This window comes from Rutilus rutilus (genome assembly GCF_951802725.1).
Source record: "Rutilus rutilus genome assembly, chromosome: 13".
In the NCBI taxonomy this organism is placed as follows: domain Eukaryota; kingdom Metazoa; phylum Chordata; class Actinopteri; order Cypriniformes; family Leuciscidae; genus Rutilus; species Rutilus rutilus.
The window spans coordinates 18,848,429-18,870,637 of record NC_140218.1 but is presented as its reverse complement, the minus strand read 5'-3'; the positions used below and the strand labels follow the sequence as shown (position 1 = coordinate 18,870,637).

The 22,209-nt window shown below is 36.4% G+C and overlaps 1 protein-coding gene across 8 annotated transcripts in view; it reads right to left on the bottom strand.

The window, feature by feature from the left end:
* scn8aa (sodium channel, voltage gated, type VIII, alpha subunit a) overlaps positions 1–22,209 on the bottom strand; it is a 56,287-nt gene that overhangs the window by 23,183 nt on the left and 10,895 nt on the right. For 4 of the 8 annotated variants that reach the window (XM_084427514.1, XM_084427520.1, XM_084427517.1 and 1 more), the window contains exons 3-17: positions 19,285–19,402; positions 16,211–16,301; positions 15,933–16,061; positions 13,456–13,547; positions 10,248–10,472; positions 9,787–9,850; positions 9,398–9,539; positions 7,733–7,939; positions 7,232–7,519; positions 5,944–6,249; positions 4,291–4,426; positions 3,951–4,189; positions 2,722–2,895; positions 1,423–1,779; positions 352–822 (exon numbers count right to left, since the gene is read on the bottom strand). In XM_084427514.1, coding sequence (XP_084283640.1) covers positions 352–822; positions 1,423–1,779; positions 2,722–2,895; positions 3,951–4,189; positions 4,291–4,426; positions 5,944–6,249; positions 7,232–7,519; positions 7,733–7,939; positions 9,398–9,539; positions 9,787–9,850; positions 10,248–10,472; positions 13,456–13,547; positions 15,933–16,061; positions 16,211–16,301; positions 19,285–19,402 — 3,039 coding nt within the window. Of the gene's footprint in view, positions 1–351; positions 823–1,422; positions 1,780–2,721; positions 2,896–3,950; positions 4,190–4,290; positions 4,427–5,943; positions 6,250–7,231; positions 7,520–7,732; positions 7,940–9,397; positions 9,540–9,786; positions 9,851–10,247; positions 10,473–13,161; positions 13,254–13,455; positions 13,548–15,932; positions 16,062–16,210; positions 16,302–19,284; positions 19,403–22,209 lie in introns of all 8 variants that reach the window. The other 4 variants (XM_084427518.1, XM_084427521.1, XM_084427516.1 and 1 more) reach the window with 3 other exon arrangements.

Below are 22,209 nucleotides of genomic sequence, written 5' to 3'. Positions count from 1 at the left end.
GGTCAGGATGCTCAAACAAACAGAGCAATCAATAACATGAGTGTTTGACCAATGGAAGACAAGAAGTGTTTGTAAACGCCTAGAAATGATACACTTAACTTTAAGAATGAAACAACAAGAGTCTGTATTCATGTTTCACAATACAGTGTTCTTAATGGCCTACCTACATTTGAACATCATTTTGAAACAATATACCACACTTTACTGCAAAAATTTGCAAATACCTCCATTTAGAATCACTGAGCATTTACTCCTGAGACCAAATCAATAACCACAGGAATTACATTTCACCCACTAGCATCTAGGGAAAACCCTGAAAGCATCACAGCATCAGCTCCTTTGCATACTCACTTCTTTGCTGCCCTCTGCCTCAGACTCGCTGCTGAAATCTTCAGTGTTGAGATTCTCAAAGTCAGACTCGCCCACAGCGATAGGCACACATACCGTCAGATTGGGGTTGTGGATGAAGGACATGTGGTCATCATCAATCATGTACTTGCCCACACTACTGCCGATACCACTGGTGGTTCCATTGCCATTTTTCTGATAATCCATGTCACGACTGATGTCCACGCCCGTGTGATTGGCGATGCAGTTTAGCTTTCGGTCGTACATGTCATCTAGCGGCTTGGCCTCATCAGTGACCTTCCTCCTGAGGATGATGTTGACCAGTTCTCGAACTTTGATCTTCCCCCAGGCAATTCCCTTCTTAATGCGGATAACTGCAATCTGCAGGTTGTTCATCTCACCATCGTCATCAGAAGCTGCCAAGTTGTCTGCGCTGAACGAGCTCAGCAGCAAGGCAAGGAACAGATTCAAGACCTGATCAGCGTGAGAGAAAAGTAGTATATAAAAAAAGTAGTCTCAAACTAATATTTCAGTTCAAAACCTAAACAGCTGCCTTTGGAGCAGTACATGCATCATTTATATATTGAAGCATCTGAAATGTATTTTATACATTTTATTTAAAAAATATAATATAAACATCGTTTATTATTTTATTTTCATAATATTAATAAAATAATATTATAATATTAAATGGATAATAATATATATATATATATATATATATATATATACACACACACACAGACACAATACATATATTGGGATGAAAAAAAGATTATATTAAGAACTTTTTCATGTATATAATTTCATTCCATATATTTTATATAATTAAAATAAAATACATATTTCATAACATACACATATATTATATTAGCGTGTAACACCGTAACATTCAACTCTATTGAAATGCTTGCAAATGAATAACATTTCCATGATCAGTTATGAGTTATGAAGATGGATAGGATGCTGCCACACTAAGTTATGGAACAGATTTTGTATGTTTATCGCCATTTAAGTACAACTCAGCTTAGATTTCACAACAAAAATGCATTTTCTGCATCAAAGCACACTTACCACCAAATTCCCTATGACCATGACCATCATGAAGACAATGAGACACATGGCTTGTCCAGCCACCTCCATACAGTCCCACATGGTCTCGATCCACTCTCCACATAACACCCGGAACACAATTAGGAAAGAGTGAAAGAAGTCATTCATGTGCCAGCGGGGAAGCTCACAATCCTGAGAGATCTTACACACACAGTCCTTGTAGCTCTTCCCAAACAGCTGCATGCCCACCACGGCGAAGATGAAGACGATGATGGCCAACACCAGGGTCAGGTTCCCCAAAGCTCCGACTGAGTTACCAATGATCTTTATCAGCATGTTGAGGGTGGGCCATGACTTAGCCAGCTTAAACACTCTCAGCTGTTGTAAGTGACAAAAAGGAGGATTAAAATACCATGAGCATTCAATATTTGTCTTTGAATGTGTGCTGTTGAAAACAAAGATAAAATTTACGGCACTTATTCATTATGTCTTATTCACTAACCACCCACAATCCAGTTTAACCAGACGCTGAATGCATTGAACGAATGTTGCTCTGTATTTAAATTAAATAACTGTCATTCTTTTCAGTTCAAACACACCTCCTTTCTGTGTAAATTAGACTTATTATACTCACTATCTGCCTGATGCAATTAACATTGTTCTATTGCCGCCCGCGTAAAGAAGGTGCTCAACAGAATTTTATTTAAGAGAGATGTGTTTATACTGTTTTTATTGGGAATTGAAGTAGTAATTCATCAAATGATAATAAAATGATGGAAAAGTTATAACTGACATACTGTCTATACAGGCATACAGTGTGGGTGACCACACTTTAAGCAATTCCTCTAGGTCAATGAGTTGAGCAGGAAAGCTGCAACATCATGAAAGTAGCAAAAGATAATTTCTTCAGCGTTGTGATTTACATCCGAGTGAAATTAATTATTGAAAAATAAAAAAACAATATATATATAGGACAGCGACTTGGTTTTCTACATCAGTTGTTGATTGGGTAGAGGCAGATCTGAATGTGAGCTTTAGTTAACTGTAAAAAAGGGGGCGGGGTTTAAGTCGATTAAATGGCATACATCACCAGAGAGAAGTCTGATGTTTCACTGGAAGATCGAGTTAAGAAATCTTGATTAAAAATTATATGGTCAAAAAAAAAGAAACATATGCATGGATGAATCACTCATAATAAGATTCAACTACAAAATAGGGTGAATATCCATTTCATGTCAAATAATTTGTTACCAGATTCACATAATTAACCAGCATTACATTATTAATTCATTGAAATTCTGAAGCAATAAAAAGGTTTACCAATCGGAAGGATCTCAGCACAGAAAGACCTTCCACATCGGCCAAGCCCAACTCCATCAAACTCAAGCTCACAATGAAGCCATCGAATATATTCCAGCCCTCTTGGAAGTAGTAGTATGGGTCCATTGCAACCAGTTTGGCAAACATTTCGGCAGTGAAGATACCAGTAAACACCTACAAAGAAAAAAATTAAATTTAGACGGACTGCTGACAAAAAGACTACTTTGAGACTTATTTAATCTCATTTTGTTAATTTCACATGCCAGACTAATTTATAAAAGCAATCTGATATCAACCAACTTATCAAAAGGCACTTTATCCATTACACACAAGCTCTTTCCTGACATTGCATGACACCTAGCAGTGCCCAATCCTGGCCTACACATTCGCAATAATGTCCTGACAAATCAACACAAGACTCTGTGGCGTTCAAAGTGTCAAACAGATCATCCTGCTGTCAAGGGTGAAGGGTACAGTTAATCACCCTGCAGGCGGGCGATCTGGGGGAGGGTACAAGGTGGCCTTGACTCCAGGAGGCCTGCCATGTGTCTGCACAGCCAGCAAACGTGACTCACGCTGCCGCCTGCACAGCCACAACCTGCTCCATTCCAGTACGCCCCCTGCTACCATGACAACAGAGCGAACACAGGTGTACTGAACCAGTTTAAATACTTGCATCATTATTTCACCATGTCAGCACAGCTGAAATTACATTGAGAGAGGCCTCACTATAAGAGGCATGCATATGATTTACTCCATTAAGCAGGTCACATGACTTTGGAAATAATGATTTGTGGTCAGTGTACGGCACCGCACTGACAGTGAGAATTTATGAGCCCTAACAGTTTCGCCATCACTTGGCCACGTAATATAAAAAGCAATTTGGTTCAACGATTCATGAGTGGGAAAAGATAATCTGCTCTTCTCTACCAGGTATGAGCTCCAGAACTGTGAAACCACCACCATTTTAGAGCCGCTCATTGATTAGGCTACATGAAATATTTATGCTGGCTCTGCACCACCACACTCAGCCAATAGCTTAGCACTGTCTTTACGCCAGGCATAAAAATGGCTTTGAGTGTTCCAACAACATCCCTACAGAGACTACAAAAATATAAGCCATGGGGGAGGGGGACCATTTCACTAAGCGATGAAAGAATTCTTCATATTTTAATTTAAAGACTCTCAGGAAAAAAAGAATTTCTAGAGGGTTTATGTAGAATCCTCACCAGGTTTCCGACACTCAGAACATGCTCAAATTGCGGCGTCATTGGGTAATGCTCCATGGCCATAAAAAGAGTATTCAGCACAATACAAATGGTGATAGCCAAGTCCACAAAAGGGTCCATCACAATCAGGTTCACAATCTCTTTAATCTTCATCCAAACGGGGCCACACTCCCAGATAAGAAATGTGTTAGCGAATTTGTACCAGCATGGTGGACAATTCCTCTGAGACTCTTCCAGTTCTGGAAGTAAAGAATACAATTATGGTAACCATGATGACCATGAAATTCCTTGTGTTTAAAAAAAAGCAAGACATTCCTTAGGTTACAAGATGTGAACATACCCTCAACCAATGTGTTGGTTAACGCACTCATCACACTGTTGGCTCGTTCCTTGCGCCCAAAAGATGTGTTAAGCTGCTCTATGGAAGCCATTAGAGAGCCTGAGAGTTTCTTCTTGATTTCAAGATCAGAATTTGGCTGTCAGGAGGAAAACAATGAGGGTAAACAGACCCATCACAACATTATAGTGCAGCTAGTGGCTAGAAGAAACATCTTCATCACAGAGCTAGTTAGAGAAAGGTTTGACATTTTTGACAATTGACACATTTTGTCCAAAGGAACCATTTTCATTTGAATGCATTAAAGCGGAAACATGCTGGACTCTCACAGAAGAGAAGGTAGGGCGGAGATACATTTGTCATTAGTGTCTGTACGAAACATAAGCACGTTATTAACATGCTACACGTTATCAAATTGCTCAAATATTAAACATCAGGACGTATTTGCAATCTTTTGGGCATTTGAAATAGTCAAGTATATGTTTTATAAACTGGGCTTAAAATATCCAGAATGCTGGAAAGGCTATGAATTAGTAACTTATTAAGTTCATCACATTATAAATCAGCCATTGTCCTCCGCTCTCTTCCTTCCCTCATCTGAAGCCCCTGCATCTCCATCTTTTAGGAGATCCAGTCAGCATGCATCTGCATGCATTCAGACAAAGAATTCAAGAGAGGAAAAGAATAAACATCATGATCCATTAACCTCATGAAGCATTGAAGATCTAAAGGTAAACCAGAGCTCTTTAAGATTCATTAAGCTAGCAGACTACCATGCTAACTACAATACTTCAGTATAGATGCAACAGTACTGATCATCAAAAAAATTATAATGAAGAAACACTATAGAAAAATTATATACAACACAAAAAAAGGAAGAAAAACTATGTAGATGAAGAGAAAATATGAAAAGAGAATTGAAGGCTGGAGGGTGTAAGCGGTGGAATCATTTCATGGTTAATTCACCTTTACATGAATGTAAACCAAAATATAATTACAAAGGACAATAAATGACATGTACGTTAAAAAGAACACATTAAAACTTAAAATGAAATGAGAGTGGGAGTGAATGTGTAATAAGATGATGATATGAATACTGATTCCCCAAGAAATGAACATGACTACTAAAACGTTTATTACCATTATAAAGTTTGGGCTCAGTAACATTTTTAAAATAAATTAACAATATAAATCAGCAAGGATGGATTCAGTTGATCAAAAGGGACAGTAAATAAATAAGTTATTTTAGATTGTAATAAATAAACTAAATTAAATAAACAGTTACATTGTAATTGCTGTAATATTACTGTTTTACTGTAGTTTTGATCAGCCTTTCAAAAACAATAAAAAAATCTTACCAACCCAAAACTTTTTAACAGTAGTGTATCAAACACCTGAATCTTAGCATTCATACAGTGAGGTCAATCTATAGTTAGCAGCTTGTTCACTAATTTCAAACTAGCATTTAAGGGCAGCATATCACACAGGCTTTGAGGGCAGTCCTCAACTGAAAGAGAGCTCATTTTAGAGCAAAGTCAAAATAACCATTACACAAATGCATCAGAAAGAGAAAGAGCCAAACAGAGAGAGAGAGAGCCAAGGTTTAGAGATAGATGATGCCCATGCCTAGACTGATCTACTCTTAGACTTCCTTACGCTGTCATCAGTGGCTGCCTTATCTATTATCACCTCAGGCAGTAGGCGTCCGCCAGGCCCCGGCCCGATGAGAGAGACCACTCCATTGCAATCCACAGTGCTGTTGCGCTTGCCGTAGTAACCCGTGTAGCTGTTGCGACGTTGCGGGCTTAAGAATGAATCGCGCCTCTCGTCGTACTCCTCAACCGTGCTGTGCTCATCATCTGCAAACTCGTTCTCTGAGCCTCCGTCCTTACAGCGGCTGAAGATGCTGCTCTTACTGTTGCGTCTTGAAGGGAATGGTGAGCCTGGGATACTGAGCAGAGACTAGAGAAAAGGAAAACAGAGTGAAAATGGTAAAATGTTGACTTGGTAACACTTCATTTTACAGTGTTTCTGTTACACATTTTACACGTACTATAATAACAACAGTAAATTTTGCATAATTACAAGCAACTAACCCGAAACCAATACCTAATTATATATCAAGTACATGTGGTTAATTAATATTACTCAGTACTTATTTGTATAATTACAATATAACAAGGGCACCTTAAAATAAAAAGTGGAACTGTTGACTTCTTTGGTTTTACACACTTGCTCTCACAGTGGAATGTTTAACATTAGGCACAGACATTAGGTACTTTTTCCATTATTTTTGAAAAGCAAAATGGTACAAGATGGTGATTTCTGGCTTGTCCAACCTCTAAGGTCTTGACAGGTCTTGTCCAAAGTTAAACATTTTTTTATTTTTTTATAAAGGAATCTATTACAAAAATTCATATTTTCTTCCTATTTGAAAAAGAAAATGACACAGTAGTGGTAAATTAATTTGGTCTTTTTCTACAACATTGCAAGAAATTTTTATTTTATTTTTTATTTCTGCATTTATGAAGCTTAGCAATTAACAATAACAAAATAAGTTATTTTAAGAATAAAATGACGAAGCAAATATTTTCCATTCATTTATGATAAATCTTTATGTAATTGTATTTCTATACATTTTATTAATAATTACCCATTTAATGTTGATGTTTATGTAATTTTTTATATTAATTACACATCATTTATGCCATATATAAAATTATGGATGCCCAGGATACATACATTTAATAAAATGTATTAGTCATAAAATAAATAATAAGCAGCTTATATAATATTTTGTTGAACGTTATTTTTGCATGCTGTTTTCTTCACACACCATTTGTTAAAAAAAAAGACCAAAATTAATTTTTAAGAGCATATTTTGTACTCTATTCATAGAAAGCCACATTAACAAAATTGACGATACACAGATGCCATTCTTTACCTGGTTCATTATAGAACTCCTACGCCCTAAACGGTTGTCAGGGAACCGGAATCTGCTCCTCCTGCTTCCATCATCCGATTCGGATTTGACAAACTTCTCACTGTCCCCTTTCTCCTTTTCCTGCTCTTTCTGCCGCCACTTCTTCTTGCGGTTGCGTCGCTCTTTGGCACTCTTGGAACTGAGTTTAGACATCTCAGATGAGCTGCAGGACAAGTTCCCTCCTCCATCACCATCATCCTCCACCACGTCCTCAGACACCGTCCCCGCCGACGTTGCCATAGCATTAGCCTGCCATCACAAAATGTTTCAATCATTCACTGATCTAAATTATTTTAGATTCCAACAGTCACAAAAATGCCCACAATTAAAAATCAGACTTGATCACAAGTGAATAACTAAATGCAAAACAACCATCCAATATACCAGGCAAACATTATACTAGAACACATTTGAAATTAAACAAAGAGGACCCTTATTATCGGCATTGAAACAGTGCCAGACCTGCACGTCATCCTGATGTTTCCTCAGTGCTTCCAGCATGGCTTTAAACTCCGCCTCCTTTTGCTCCGCCTCTTCCATAGTGGCCTGGTTCTGTTCCTCATATGCCATGGCCACCACAGCCAGGATCAGATTCACAAGGTAGAACGAGCCAACAAAGATTACCAGCACAAAGAAAATCATGTAGGTCTTCCCCGCTGCTCTCAGGGTCTGTGGATGAGGGACAGATCAGAAGCATCTTAAATTCGAGAGCATTCATACATCACTATAAAAATGGTTTGTTTTTTTACACACATATACACACTGACGAATTTCTAAACACTCATAAACATAATATCCAGGGATTTTGGCTGTGCTATTTCACTTACATACATGTTGAAGAGAACTCTCTGGAAAATTCAAATGTCAGTTAATTATTCTGAGAATATTTGACCTACTTGTGCATAGAATGCAAATACACATACATAAACACATACATTCATGCATACATACTATTACACAGACTGGCTTAAGGCAGCTACTGGCATCCTGACATGCTGGTGCACAAACAGAAAGACAGATTGTTTGGAGTGAGAAAATTAAAAAGAGAAGAACAGAAATATAACCAGTAATTTCATGGTTTTTAGCAGTACGGTTGTTTTGCCTGACAAAATAATGAGAAAATACTAAGCCTAACTTATGAGGAGTGACATTTCTTCTCATCAGCTTTAAAAGAACTGCAATTATGTGTCTTCTAGGAATAAAATGCATTCAATAGCTAAATACGGGGGGTATAACATTCAGTTCATATATCTATATATATCTATATACATATATATCTATATCTTTCTATCTATATCTATATCTATATACATATATATCTATATCTATCTATATCTATATCTAAATCTAAATCTATATATATATATATATATATATATATATATATATATATAGAGAGAGAGAGAGAGAGAGCCACCCTACAGCACCTATAACTTTCTCTTTCTGACTGGTTCCAACGACAATATGTAAATGTAAAAAGCTCCGAAGATATGGGGAAGATTCTGAATGAAATAACATCAGCCTCACTACAGCCAAGATAGGTGAGTGTATCACAGATTTTAGGGAAGCTGAGATGAAAGACTGGGGTTTAGATACCTATGCTTGAAGTTATTGAAGAATGAACTAGAGCTCAGGATTTATTTAGCATTCTACTATTTAGTCTTCTAGCTGTCCATTACTGCTTCTGATCCCAGAGGGTTCAGCATGTTTGGGGACATCCTACAGAACGAGGGCTGTCGTAGCATAAATATTGTGGCTTATCCTAAACACTCCTCCACCCACGAATTAAAGGTAAGGTTAACAAAGCATATTAAACTGGATTCAGAGAAACCAATCCTCATAATTGATAATCAAATATTGTTTCCTGTTGTTTACAAATGTACTAACAAGTGTAAAAGGCATGAGAATAACTCAAGCCCTGAGTTTATTTAATTTACAATGCTAAATGCAAATATTTAAATTCAACTGACTGTTTAATTGTGTAAAGTTGCAAAAGCAAAATTTATTTTTGTTTTCAAAGTAGATTCTTCTATGAATATAAAATATATAACATTTGATTTAGGAAATAATCATTTGGTTAGTAGTAAAATGAAGATATTCTGGGTGAAAAAAAGACTACGCCCTTACCAGCATGTACAAGTTCTCCCAAAAGTCCTGCGTCATGAGGCGGAAGAGAGCCAGGAAAGCCCAGCCAAAACTGTCAAAGCTGGTGTAGCCATAATTTGGATTGCGACCAGCCTTCATGCATGTGTAGCCTTCAGGACAGCGACTGAGGCAAAAAAGTGCACACAACCCATAATGACCATTCTATGGATTAGCATACAACGTTTGTCTCAGTGAATTACTTCTGCTATTCTTGATGTTATTTAAACATATGAATGCACAAAGGCATCTGCCTCCAACTGCAGCTTCTTCGTGTTTTGTCTTTTTTAATAAAGAAGTGTAGTTTATGTTTTCTAAATGTCTATGTTGTATGATTTAAAGTTTTGGAACCATGTTTGGAACCAAACACTCACCCTGAATCAGAGCTGTTTCCACATAGAAGACCATCCAACTGGTCTGGCAAGAAGTAGAAATTGTCTAATGACAAACAGAGATGTAGAATCAATTAACTAAACCATTTCATATTTTTGATCAAGACAATAAAATCTTGGCCAATACTGTAAAGGCAGAAAAGAGATAAATGGCTGAAATTAAAATTATATACTACTTTTTTTTATAAATTAAAAAATGAAAACACTAAAAACTAAAATCAATCGTTTTAAATGCTAAAAGTGAACATAGGCATCCCAAGAGTATAATGCACATGGATATTCATTTTTGTGATTTGCCAAAAAATAAAATACATTTAGCAGAGTTATTAAATTATTAGTGTTGGATGATTGTAAAAGTAATCTACTATTGGCTGAAACCAATACACTGTGCATCCCTAACCATTTTTTGTAATTTGTGTGTGACAAACTAAACAGAAGCTCACTCTCATTCATGACGTAGGCGTCCCAGTCGAATGCATTGCTGCCATTGGTATCGGGGAACATGTCTGTGATGTTAATGGGCCAGATGACACACTTTTGCCGCAGATTTCCCATGAAGAGCTGCAGACCAATGAGGGCAAAGACACTGAGGCAGAACACGGTGAGGATCATCACATCTGACAGCTTCTTCACAGACTGGATCAAAGCGCCAACAATGGTCTTCAGACCTATGAGATATTGAATATGCACACACATACACGCACAAATACACACACAAACACACACGCGCATACACACACACACACACAAAGGCACAGACAGTTGCATGTGTGCTCAAATCCCAGAAGTGTATGAAAGGAGTCTTCAAGGCATGATGAGAGGAAATCATTTCTTTTTTTTTTTTTTATGTGAGGCCATGTTGATGTTTCTGGTTTGAAGACACTCTGTCTTATATACACAGATACTTGTCTTATCTGTGGTTCTCAACTGGTGGTTTGCAGGTATGTTCTGATTGCATGGAACAATGCTACATTTTTAACCCTATAGAAATTTATGTAATACATTTCTTAATTTATTGAATACTTTAAAAAAAAAAAAAAAAAAAAGAATAATAAAAAAAAAAGAATAAATGGCCAGAAAGCACAGACCATTGTCAGAATGTAAGTATTATAGGACAATAGAATATTTTAGTTAGAATTTTTTAGGGCCTTTTCCAGCCATGCAATTATTCCCCCAGTATCAGCACTGGAACCGTAATACACCTACACATATACAGTATTGTTGTTGATATCGAAAGCTAAACATCCAATTACATTTAAACATCATCTGTCATTTTGTAGAAATTAGCCAATTAAGACAGATGACAACATATACATAATGCTTGGCATGCTTTCATCATAAACAGAGTTTTGGCCTAATGTGTTTTGTGTGATAAATTGCTGACTGCCAACAGTATGAAATCAATTTGATCTGATTGTAAATGTAAAATCTGTCTCCAGAAGCAAAATCAGTTGAGAACCACTGATCCGGATGCTTAAGGATGCACTTCCGCATAAATTGAAATATTTATAATTGTTCATAATTTATTTTTCTATTTTAAATCATGCCTTGAATCCTTATTTTAATTGATTATGACAACATATAAATAACAGCACCACAAAATACATTTTAAGTTTCTTTACACAGATACTTGCTTAGGAGCCATCCCATCCTTTGGTCTATTCAAAAGAATTATTTACTATTCTTCTTAAACTTGGTTTTAATAAATGCCTACAGAAGATAATATATTATTTCAGGGCATGCAAAAATCAATCCTGAAACTTTTTTTGAATTACGGCATTTCAAAAAAGAAGTTTCAAGGTTCAAGGGAGGGCTCCCAGAAACAGAAAAACCTGACATCCATTTGTCTATAAATACTTCAGCACAACCAGAGGGCAATGACATAGGGAGAATAAAGCAGGCAGGGACTAAGGGGGTGAAGATTACATGCAGGTCATTTCAGCTCAAAGACTGAACAGAAACAAGTCCAGTGTTAAAATCTTCCAGGGCTCCACCAGACATGCTGAGCTAAACATCATGAGAACTGCACTGACTCCTCACAGATTCAAAAGAACTGCTCTATCTTCAAGACGGTAGAATCTCAAATGTAATGCTGAAGTTTAGTATTGATCTGCTACAATCCTCTTGCCCATAAACCCCGTCAAAACTAAAAATCTCCCAGGGCTCAGGGATTTGATAAGTAGGCTTAGGCCTTACTGAAAATAACATGGAAATGACAAATATGACTTGCAGTAAAACCTAGTCAGCTAAATAAATCAACAATCTGTTATTTCACTTAAAATGACTGCATATGATGCTAATGTGTCAAGATGTTAAGCTAAAGGTCTGGCATTTTTGCAAGGCCACTGAAGGAAAAAAAATTGTTTTACTCCTCTGAAACAGATAAAGAAAATAAAAAAAATCTCCCTTGACCATCTGCACTATGCTGCTTTTTTCACTTCCAGGTGCAATTTGTGAGTTTCATACAAAATAAAGGAAAAAAAGTGAACAAAAATGAATATTAAAAAATAAATAAATAAAAGGCAGCCAAGCACTTAGTAGGCTAATACTATAAAAGCAAGTGACTTCCAAAGCATCATGCAGCATAAAATATGTCCACAAACTAGGCTTGGCAGTCTTCATAAATAAGTAACAAGTATGTTCTTTGGGAACTCACTGAGAGCCATTCAATTTTCATCTTGGGGAACAAAACATAGCTTGTTAAAAATATCTATTCTAGTGCTCTGAGGCCAGGGGCTAGTTTGAAAGGTCTATTTGTATCCTGATACATTAAACAGCTAAATTAATGCATTCATACCTTTGCAGTTTGATTTTTTGGAGGCTACTGGTCCAACTCTGTTTTAGACAGTGTACCCCTAGGTTCTCTTTTAGACTGAAACATCACTTTATCTAAAGTCTTTACTGTTAAATCTGCAATAAAATAGAGCCTTATGTAACTCAGAGATCTGGTTTAGTGTTTAGCACCATCTTAACAACAAACCTACAAGTAATATAGTGTCTTGAGTTCAACCCTGTTCAGGGTTTGTTCACAGATATGTTTAATGTCTACATAAAAGAGGTTACAGAGGTTTGCTCACTAAAGCTCTCTAAATCGCTCTAATCTGCTCTGGGATAAAAAGGCTGTCGAAAACCAAAGGACTCTGGAGATTGATAGTAGACTGCAAAGCCTATCAAAAATGTATAAGTACCATTTTTGATGATTTTGGAGATAGTAAAAAAAGCAAATTAAATGGTCTTCTCCAAATTAATTTCCGCTAAAAAATAATGAGAGAGAAGTCCAACAAAAAAAGATTTCAAATCGAATAGTAATAGGGGGTCATACTGAAAGTTAACCTCAGCGTCAAAACTGCATCTCACCTGGAATGACAGAGATAGTTTTCAATGCTCGGAGAACCCTGAATGTTCTCAGCGCAGATACATTCCCCAGGTCCACAAACTCTGTTACATATCTGAAATAAGGGAGGATCACACACAGACACCAATGACAACCACAAACACACCAAGAACACCACCACGCCAACGAACCACCAGGAGGTACGTCACTCACAGAGCCTGTCCACTACGGGGGGAAAGGAAGGAAAAGAAAACCAAAATACACACACGTACACCTAACACCGACCCGACCCCTCCCGCTCTCACACACTCTCTTACCTGGGATTACAGAAATAGTTTTCAATGCCCTCAGAACTCTGAACGTGCGCAGAGCTGAGACATTGCCTAGGTTTACAAACTCTGTTATATACCTGCAATGATCAGATCAAAGTTACATGGAGACATGGTCATGACTTAGTACTTGATGACTTCCATATGCAGACTAAGATGATCCGTTTCTTAATAGCTTTTAGAGGTGGGGGAAGTTTGTATTATTTTTATTATTATTATGTTAAATAATACAATGAATTAGAAAATTTGGTGGAAAGTAAACATACTATGGCAATAGTAGATTACATTAGCAATGTCTTTCAGATAGAACACGGAATAACTTATAACTATAGTAATAAGTAGTAGTAATAATAATAATAATGAAAAATATTTACTAGTAAAAATGCTTGCATGTTACATATTTAGTTTTTCCTTCTTCAGTCTAAAAGAAAAAGAGAAAGACATTGCACTGCATAGTAGATATTTGGTGCAACAACACAAACCTGATCTGTTTCCCACCCCTAATAGCTTTCATAAACAATTATGCTCATATGGTAATATTATTATAGGATATACAATATATCTCAGATGAATTTGTCTGGTATGAGTATTAAAAAAAAAAAATACAATGAGATCCAATATAAACAGATAAAATGAAAATGGAGAATGAGAACTAGGAAGGCAGAAAGAGTCAGTGAGTGAGAGAAAGTTCTCTGTGTGGGTTGCTGGTAGGGGTGGGCCATATACCGATATAGACATGATTAACCGCTAGAGATTTTGGACTATTGTTTCTATCGCGGTTACACTCACGTGACGTTGCCATTCTGCGCCATCACAAAAGCTTATCATTTGAATGTGTTTTTTTAAGCCTTACTACAATTTATGTAGTAGCCTTTTTCTATAGGCCTATCTAGTGCTTGAAGTTTTTCAGGCAGGTCTATTTCAGTTTTGTCTTTGTTCTATTGTAGTTTTTTGTCTGATTTCTTGTAATTCATTTCTTTGTTCCTTATCACTGATTGTTTAATTGTCTTCAGTGATCTTGAGAGTTTGTTTTACTTATTAATTAGGCTAGTATTTTGTGATATTGAAATTGGTGATGAGATAACTTTATTGTGATGTATATCGTTATCATGAAATAAAAGTACTCATATTGTGATATCAGATGTTGGTCATTTCGCCCACCCCTAGCTGCTGGGATGTTGATGGTGAATGGCTCTAATCACTGATCTTTTGGAACATCTGAACAATGAAAATTCTCAGAAAGGAAGAATAGAGTGAAATTTCTGGATTCCCTGCAAGAACCAGGTATAATCACAGCACAGCAGAGGGATGATGACAAGGACAAATGCAGAGCAGTGAACTTGACAATAAGCAGAGTTGCCACATCCATAAAGATGCTACCTAAAACGTTCATATGGTTAGAGAGAGAATATAACACTGAAAATGTGTTGTCTGTGTCCCCCACATACAGTAAGAACTCAATTTACAAACAGCTTATTAATAATTATGTTCATCATCCATCATAAAAAAAAATTAAAATAAGCAAGTGGTGAGCTAGTGTCCTGACTAGGCTTGACTATGACTTATGTTTTTATTATTTGCTATTAACTGAATGATAGCTAAAAAAAAAAAAAAAAAAATCAGACAAGGTTCATAGTTACAAAATTACATTCTGTAACTAAACTGACAGTTGTTCTCAATTATATCATTCATATGTTTAAAGAATCATATGAAAGCATATCCTAGAATCAGGATCTTGTAATAGAATTCAAAAAAGGGGACACTTATAGTGGATTCCAAAAGTCTGAGACCACATTGAAATTTAAAAAGAGTAAATTGTTTAATAGAAAAAGTAAATCATTTTCACTAGTGATCTTAAGCCGGGTGCACACTGTACAATTTATTATAGTCCTTTACGATTGTCAGACGGTACGAACATGAACCCCGCTGTAAGCCATGTCACACTGTGTGGGATCTCAGTTGTCTTTAATGTCAGACTGTATGACAGTCAAGATTCGTTAAAAAACGGACACACGCAAGACCCGTCCAGAGTTTTACATCATCAATCCGTTACACGTTCGGTGACGCATGATGGATTGAAATGGTGGCTATAAAAGAAATAGGGAAATAAACGAAGATGATGTGTGTGGAGCAGGTGGTGGTTTGTTGATGTCACACTAATTGCATCATCAGGTTCTGCACTCCTGTTGGATTTTGATTTGACGGTTGTTGTAGGAGACGCCACACTGCAGGACTGTGCCCCAAAACTTCTGACAGTGGCAGAATTTCATCCGAGGTAAATATTTTTCGCAATGGTCATTATTCGGCTGTCTGTGAACATATCAAATTAGTGATAAAACACTAAAGATTTTGGCCTAGGATCAGAGGAATACTTTAGAACTCGCAAAAAAATTCCCAAAATCATAGTGCGCACCCGGCTTTAGAGTTTTAAGTGTGATAAGATGTAAAAGTGACAGAATACTTACGCCATTGAGATGACCATGAAATCCAGCCAGTTCCATGGATCTCTAAGGAATGTGAAGCCATCTATACAGAATCCACGGGCAATGATTTTTGTAAGCGATTCAAATGTATAAATTCCAGTGAAGGTATACCTGAGGGAAAAAGCAGGAGGTGGGGATACATTTTTAAATGAAGTAACTATAACTAAATTATGTACAATCAAGCTGTCTATTTATGATTTTTTTGTTGTTGTTGTGAATAACTTGTTTTGAGGCATGCTGTGGTTAGGATCAATACTTACTCTACTTGTTTGGACCACTCGGGAGGATTACTAAAAGTCATGAACACACAGTTGGTCAAAATCGTACACATAATGAACATGCTGAATACTGTGGGTATCAGTTAAGGAAATTCTGAGACGTCACAGAATAAAAAAATTAAAACAAAATCATTTTACTTTGTAAAATATAAACATCAGGACAAATTTCATCAATAACAGATTGCCAAACCAGACAGAAAAAAATATTATTTTGGCTAGTTGTAAAGCACTGCTAGGGCTTAACAATAATTATATTTAAATATTTTTTTAGTCTTATGACAATATTTTATATGTATTTATAAACATTATATAAGAAGTGTACAGCCATGGCCAAAAGTACTGGCAGTGACATAAATAATGTGCTTTGCAAAGTTTACTGCTTCAGTTGTTGTGGTGTTGGTTCACATTCTTTCTAGATTATTGTGCAGGAATGATCAGATGTATTTTTAAATAATTGCAAAAAGCTTCATTGACAAAAAAAAAAAAAAAGACAAAATGACCAGCTAGCATCATTTCACTAATGATATCATCACATTCTGATTGGATTTTAAGAGCAGACTGCAATAAAAGGAGGGAAGGAGTGCTTCCAATCATTGTGTTCTCATGTTAGCAATGGTTTCCTCTAAAGAAAGATGTGCAGCCATCATCGCTTTGCATCAAAATGGCCTCACATGCAAGGAAATTGCTGCAAAGAATATTGGACCTGAAAGAACCATTTACCGGATCATCAAGAATTTCAAGAGGAGCGGGTCAACTGCAATGAAGGCGGCTTCAGGACGTCCCAGAGTGTCCAACAAGCACCAGAAGAGTCTCCTACTGAGGAATCAGCTACGGAATCATGCCACCATTAGTGTAGCGCTTGGTCAATAGTGGCAGTATGGTTGTAATGGTATATATCATGGTATGACCACGTACGATTATCATACAGTATTGTGCACAATTTGCTTATCTACAGTATTGGGTGGAAAAATTTTAATGGAGAATCTCACCTGCGCATAAGCTACTTCTTTCCACTTGACTGCTTGCTTGATTGATTGACTGATTGATGGATGGATGAATAAATCCAAAGCTCTACAATAAATCAAATTGCGTCATGGGAAAGCGCAAAAAGACTGCTATAAAAATATATAATCTGCTTGTTCTGTGTGTCTCTTTCTGAATGAGCTCCACCGTTCCCTCTATACTCAAGTACGCGTGACGCTCATGGTGTTTTCAGTGTCTGCCGTCTCACAATATGAGGACGTGAACAGCTGCTCTGAGAACGCTTCAAGAGCATTTTATCATTTTATTTCAGAAAAACCATTGTCAAAATAAAAGTTTGGTTTAACTTGTAGAAATTATGATAGAAATATATTACAACTGTATAATAGAATGTACTTCAGTGTCGTGCCAAAAGTGAAGAGACCATCCATGAGTGAGATTGCTTTTCATCCAAGGGTATGGACTCTCTCACAATTCTGCTCAGAAACACTGCCCTGAATAAAGAATGGTATAAAAAAACTTCCTCCAAGAGCAACTTCTCCAAATGATACAGGAGCAATTCAACGATGATCCGTGCATTTTCCAGCATGATGGAGCACCATGTCATGAGGCAAGTGTAATAATGAAGTGGCTCTGAGATAATTTCATTGAAATTTTGGATCCCATAGAGAACCTGTGGTCAATCCTCAAAAGGCGAGTGGACAAGCAGAAGCCCACAAATTGTGATCAACTCCGAGCCCTAATGAGGCAAGAATGGAACGCCATCAGTCAGGATTTGGACCAGAAGCTGATATCCAGAATGCCAGAAGGAATTGCAGAGGTTATAAAGAAGAAGGGTCATCACTGTAAATCTTGACTTTGTATATATTGCATGTTTTTCCAAATCAAAGCCTTTAAACTTACGAAATGCTTATCACTGTTTTCCAGAATACACTACAAACATGCAAAAAAATTATCTACAAATACTGAAGCAGCAAACTTTGCAAACCACAAAATCCATGTCACTGCCAATACTTTTGGCCATGGCTGTATAATCTGTTTGTCACAAAATTAACAAAGAAATATTAATGTTTAGGCCTAATCATTTTCATTAATAAGTATACCATATAACAATAAATACACATTAGCATAATTTCAGTATTCACAATGTTGTTGAACTTTATATCACCAAAAAAAAAAAAAAAAAAGAGGTGCTAATGCTAATACCATAACAGGGAGCTTTAAGCTCTTTTGTGTCATTTATATAGGCAGTTAAAACGTTTTTTTTTTGTTTAGACTACAACCACATTAACAATTAAATTAGACAAATAGTTTCCAGTGAACAGGGCAAAGCATTAGAGTTCAAATCGTTGTGGTATATGTTTGATATATAGTAGAAAGGAGTCACTTGCGCTTCAGCCTGGTTGGTGCTCACGGAACAGGACACAAAAATCAAAAAAGGAAACCCAAGGTCTAGCTAGGACCAAGGGGCCAGACTGATAGTCATTGACTCTGAAGAAGACGCATGGGCGTCGAAACGTTAGTCGTTTTGTACCAATAAACAATATTTAAAACGTTGTGTGCTCCGGTCCTGCTCCTTCCTAGCTAGACCTTGGGTTTCCTTTTTTGATATATGTTTGATATATGTTTATGCGTTTCTATGTAAACACTATCAATGCCGAAATGAATCTGCAGCAGTCAGGTGGTACAAGTCCAAGCTCTGTAAGTTGTTTACTTTCATTATTATTGTAATGTTACGTGCTTGGAGACATGAGGTCATTTAATGCCGTCTCTCGTGGTGCTTTGCAGACTCTGCTCTGTGCGTTCATGTGTTTTGCATGAGGCGTGGCTTTTGAGAGAGCGCTCTGAAGGGAGGGTGGGATCTAATGCTTTCAAAACTAGCTTGCTATTGCTAGTCACTCCGAAATTGCCTACCCTACCTTTAACTAAAACATTAGTCTGAAATCTTTAGCGTTATTCCTGGTCATCCCGTGCACCCTAGCAATAAGCAGACATATTAAATATTTGATGCAGAGAAAGACAGTGTAGACAAAGTATTTAACATATATACATTTAAACAGCTGAAAAAGGATATGAATGTATCAAAATTTTAATCGCTATTCGCCTAGCAAGATTAAAAGGGCTTATCATGTACAAGGCAGGTGTGGCACTAAAGCGGAAGATTGTTTTCCCTCTATTTAGGACTATAAATGTCTGTGGAGAAGAAAAACAGACACAGCCAGAGAGAGAGATAAGTGAGAAAAAGACAGAATAACAAAGAGAAAGAGAAACACTAGATTAGTTGCAAGCATACAGACACATCATCACTTATTCAACTGGAATTTCAGAATTAATAATCATGTACTGAAAGTCTGCATCTAGAAGACAAGGCATCATAATGAAGACATTTTGCTTTATATACTACTAAATAATTAAAATCACATTCTTTGGCAAGTAGTAAGTAAATCTGCAAGACTGCATGCAAAACATCCACATTGTACTGGAGTGCAATAAAGTAAAAAAAATATTACTTAATGTTTATACAACAGTTAGCTCAGAGTGCTGATATTTACTTCAACACAGCATGAATATCATGTCTACCATTTGGCCATAAGCATGAGGTGGCAGGATGCTTGAAGTAATAATTCACCCAACAATAAAAAAAAAAATCTGACGCTTACTGGACTGGATTATGAAGAGCAGGATGGTGCACAGAAGAGCACTGGCATCCGCCACAATTTTACTATTTAAACTGCCCAAATATCAGTTGTTGGTTGTTTTTTTCACGAAAACCGAATGATCCATGAACTTAGTTGTTGATACTCTTGAGTGCTTTATTAAATCACAATGTACTCCCATTGAAATCGCCAATCAGATATTCATTAAATGAATTCCCTTGCCCCCCACAATTAAAACTACAGAGCTTTGATCAGAAAACTAATATCATCTTACTAAGATAGACAAAATGCATATGAATATCAGTTGTCACTCTATATATTCCGATAATATAAAAGTAGTCTGCTATAATGTTGTAAAAATCTCATTCAGATCCAGAAATGCTTTTTACTTTTTGGCCACATGACAACATAAATGAAAACATCTGCAGCAAATTGCATATTTCTGTTTAATTTGGGCCTCTGAATAAAATTGAGGTGTTTTTTTTGTTCTCCTCGAGTATGAATTATATATTCTCAATATATCATACTATATGGTCCATCAAACTCTGATGTATTAAATATTTTAATATTTTGTCTTAAGGTTCAAAATGCTTGGATGAAATATTCTATATTTGGAAGAGGAGAACAAATATTTATTAATGTCTGTAATAATGCCAAAGATGAACCCTAGTTGTACCCAGATATCTTACTTCTAAATTAATATGAAAAGTTTGAATTCACATGAACATTTTTCAGAGAACTGCTTAAGAACACGAACGAGTCAGCGTAAGCTCACCAGCCTTTCAGTAGATAACCTCATAATTGTTTAAATAAAACATGTTTGGTACCATCAAAGTTTCATGGGAGGTCGCGTGCATTTGCAGAGATGGGATTCACCCCTGTACTTCTTTTTACATGCCTGAGTTTAGTTGAACACTAAGAAACCCTCTTCAGCACCACGGAGAGTGCCGAGTCTATGCAACCAATGCAGCATCATACATGTAAGCTGAACATAATGTGAGTAGAAACTCCTCAGAAGAATATAGAGAGCACACAGAATTATCAAAGTTCATAATTTGGGTCATTTCATTTCATTTGGTTTGGTTTGTTGGTCCACAATAATGATTAATGTTAAAGAAGGACAGCTCAGTAAATAAAACTTTGTATATGTAACTAAAGATGGAGAAGAGCTAGATCTATTTGGGTCAGACTGAATCAGGCCACCATGTAAACTACATACTGAGACCTGCTTAAAAAAAAAAAAAAAAAAAAAAAAAAAAAAAAAACCTGCTCACTGCTCAGCAACCCCAAACTGTATGTGAAACATTGGGGATCAACTGCATCTTCTCCTGTGTTCTAAACACGACAAGATCCATTCAAAACATTAGCCCAAACCAGTAGTCACACATGAAACATCATGAGATGAAAAAATAATGCAGAAGTGGTCCATTTATGAACAAAAATACATTTGCCCTTTCTCAATATTCTCTGGCTATAGTACATGTACATGTGGGCTTCCTCTTTTTAATGCATGACAGGCTGCACAGCTACTGAAAATTTCATAATCCAGAATGGAGCAGAAAAAGAAAGATAAAGAGCGGGAGAAAGACAGCCCAGAGAGGAATGAGTAAGCATGAGAGCAAGAGAGGAAGATGGAGAACGAATGAGGAAATGAAGACATTTAAAAGCAAATCGTAAATATAAAATAAAGAAAAGAAGAAGAAGAAGAAGAAGAAGAAGAAGAAGAAGAAGAAGAAGAAGAAGAAGAAACCCCTTGGTAAAAACAGCGATTTGTATTTCTATAACACCTTTCTAGAGCAAACGTCACAAAGTGCTTTGCATCCAAATATAAAAAGGAAATCAAAATAAGAGTGACAGACTTTAAAAAAAGACAATCGGATAAAACCAGAGTAAAACAGAACAAATTAGACAAAAGCAAAATAAGTGCTTTAGTTGCTTTTAAAAGCATTCATAGTGTCCACAGATCTTAAATCCAAAGGAAGAGCATCCCACAATTTGGGAGCAATAACCTCAAAAAGCACAGTCATCATTAGTCTTTAGTCTAGAGAACAAGTCAAATAAAATACAATTAGATGAGTTTAATTAATTAAATGAAATGAATAAAATGTATTACAGAATTTTGCTAATATGAACGATGGATAGCTAATGCCTGCTTAAAAAACCCTCCACTTTACACAGAGTTCTATATTATCACAAATATCACAAGAAATTGCAATATTATGTGGTTAAAAATGTATATTTAGGTAAATGTAAACTAATATAAATCAAACATTAACAGTGCTTGTGTTGTTGTTTTTTGGCAAAATAATGCTGTTAACTAGATACCGCAGTATGTTCAGTTAA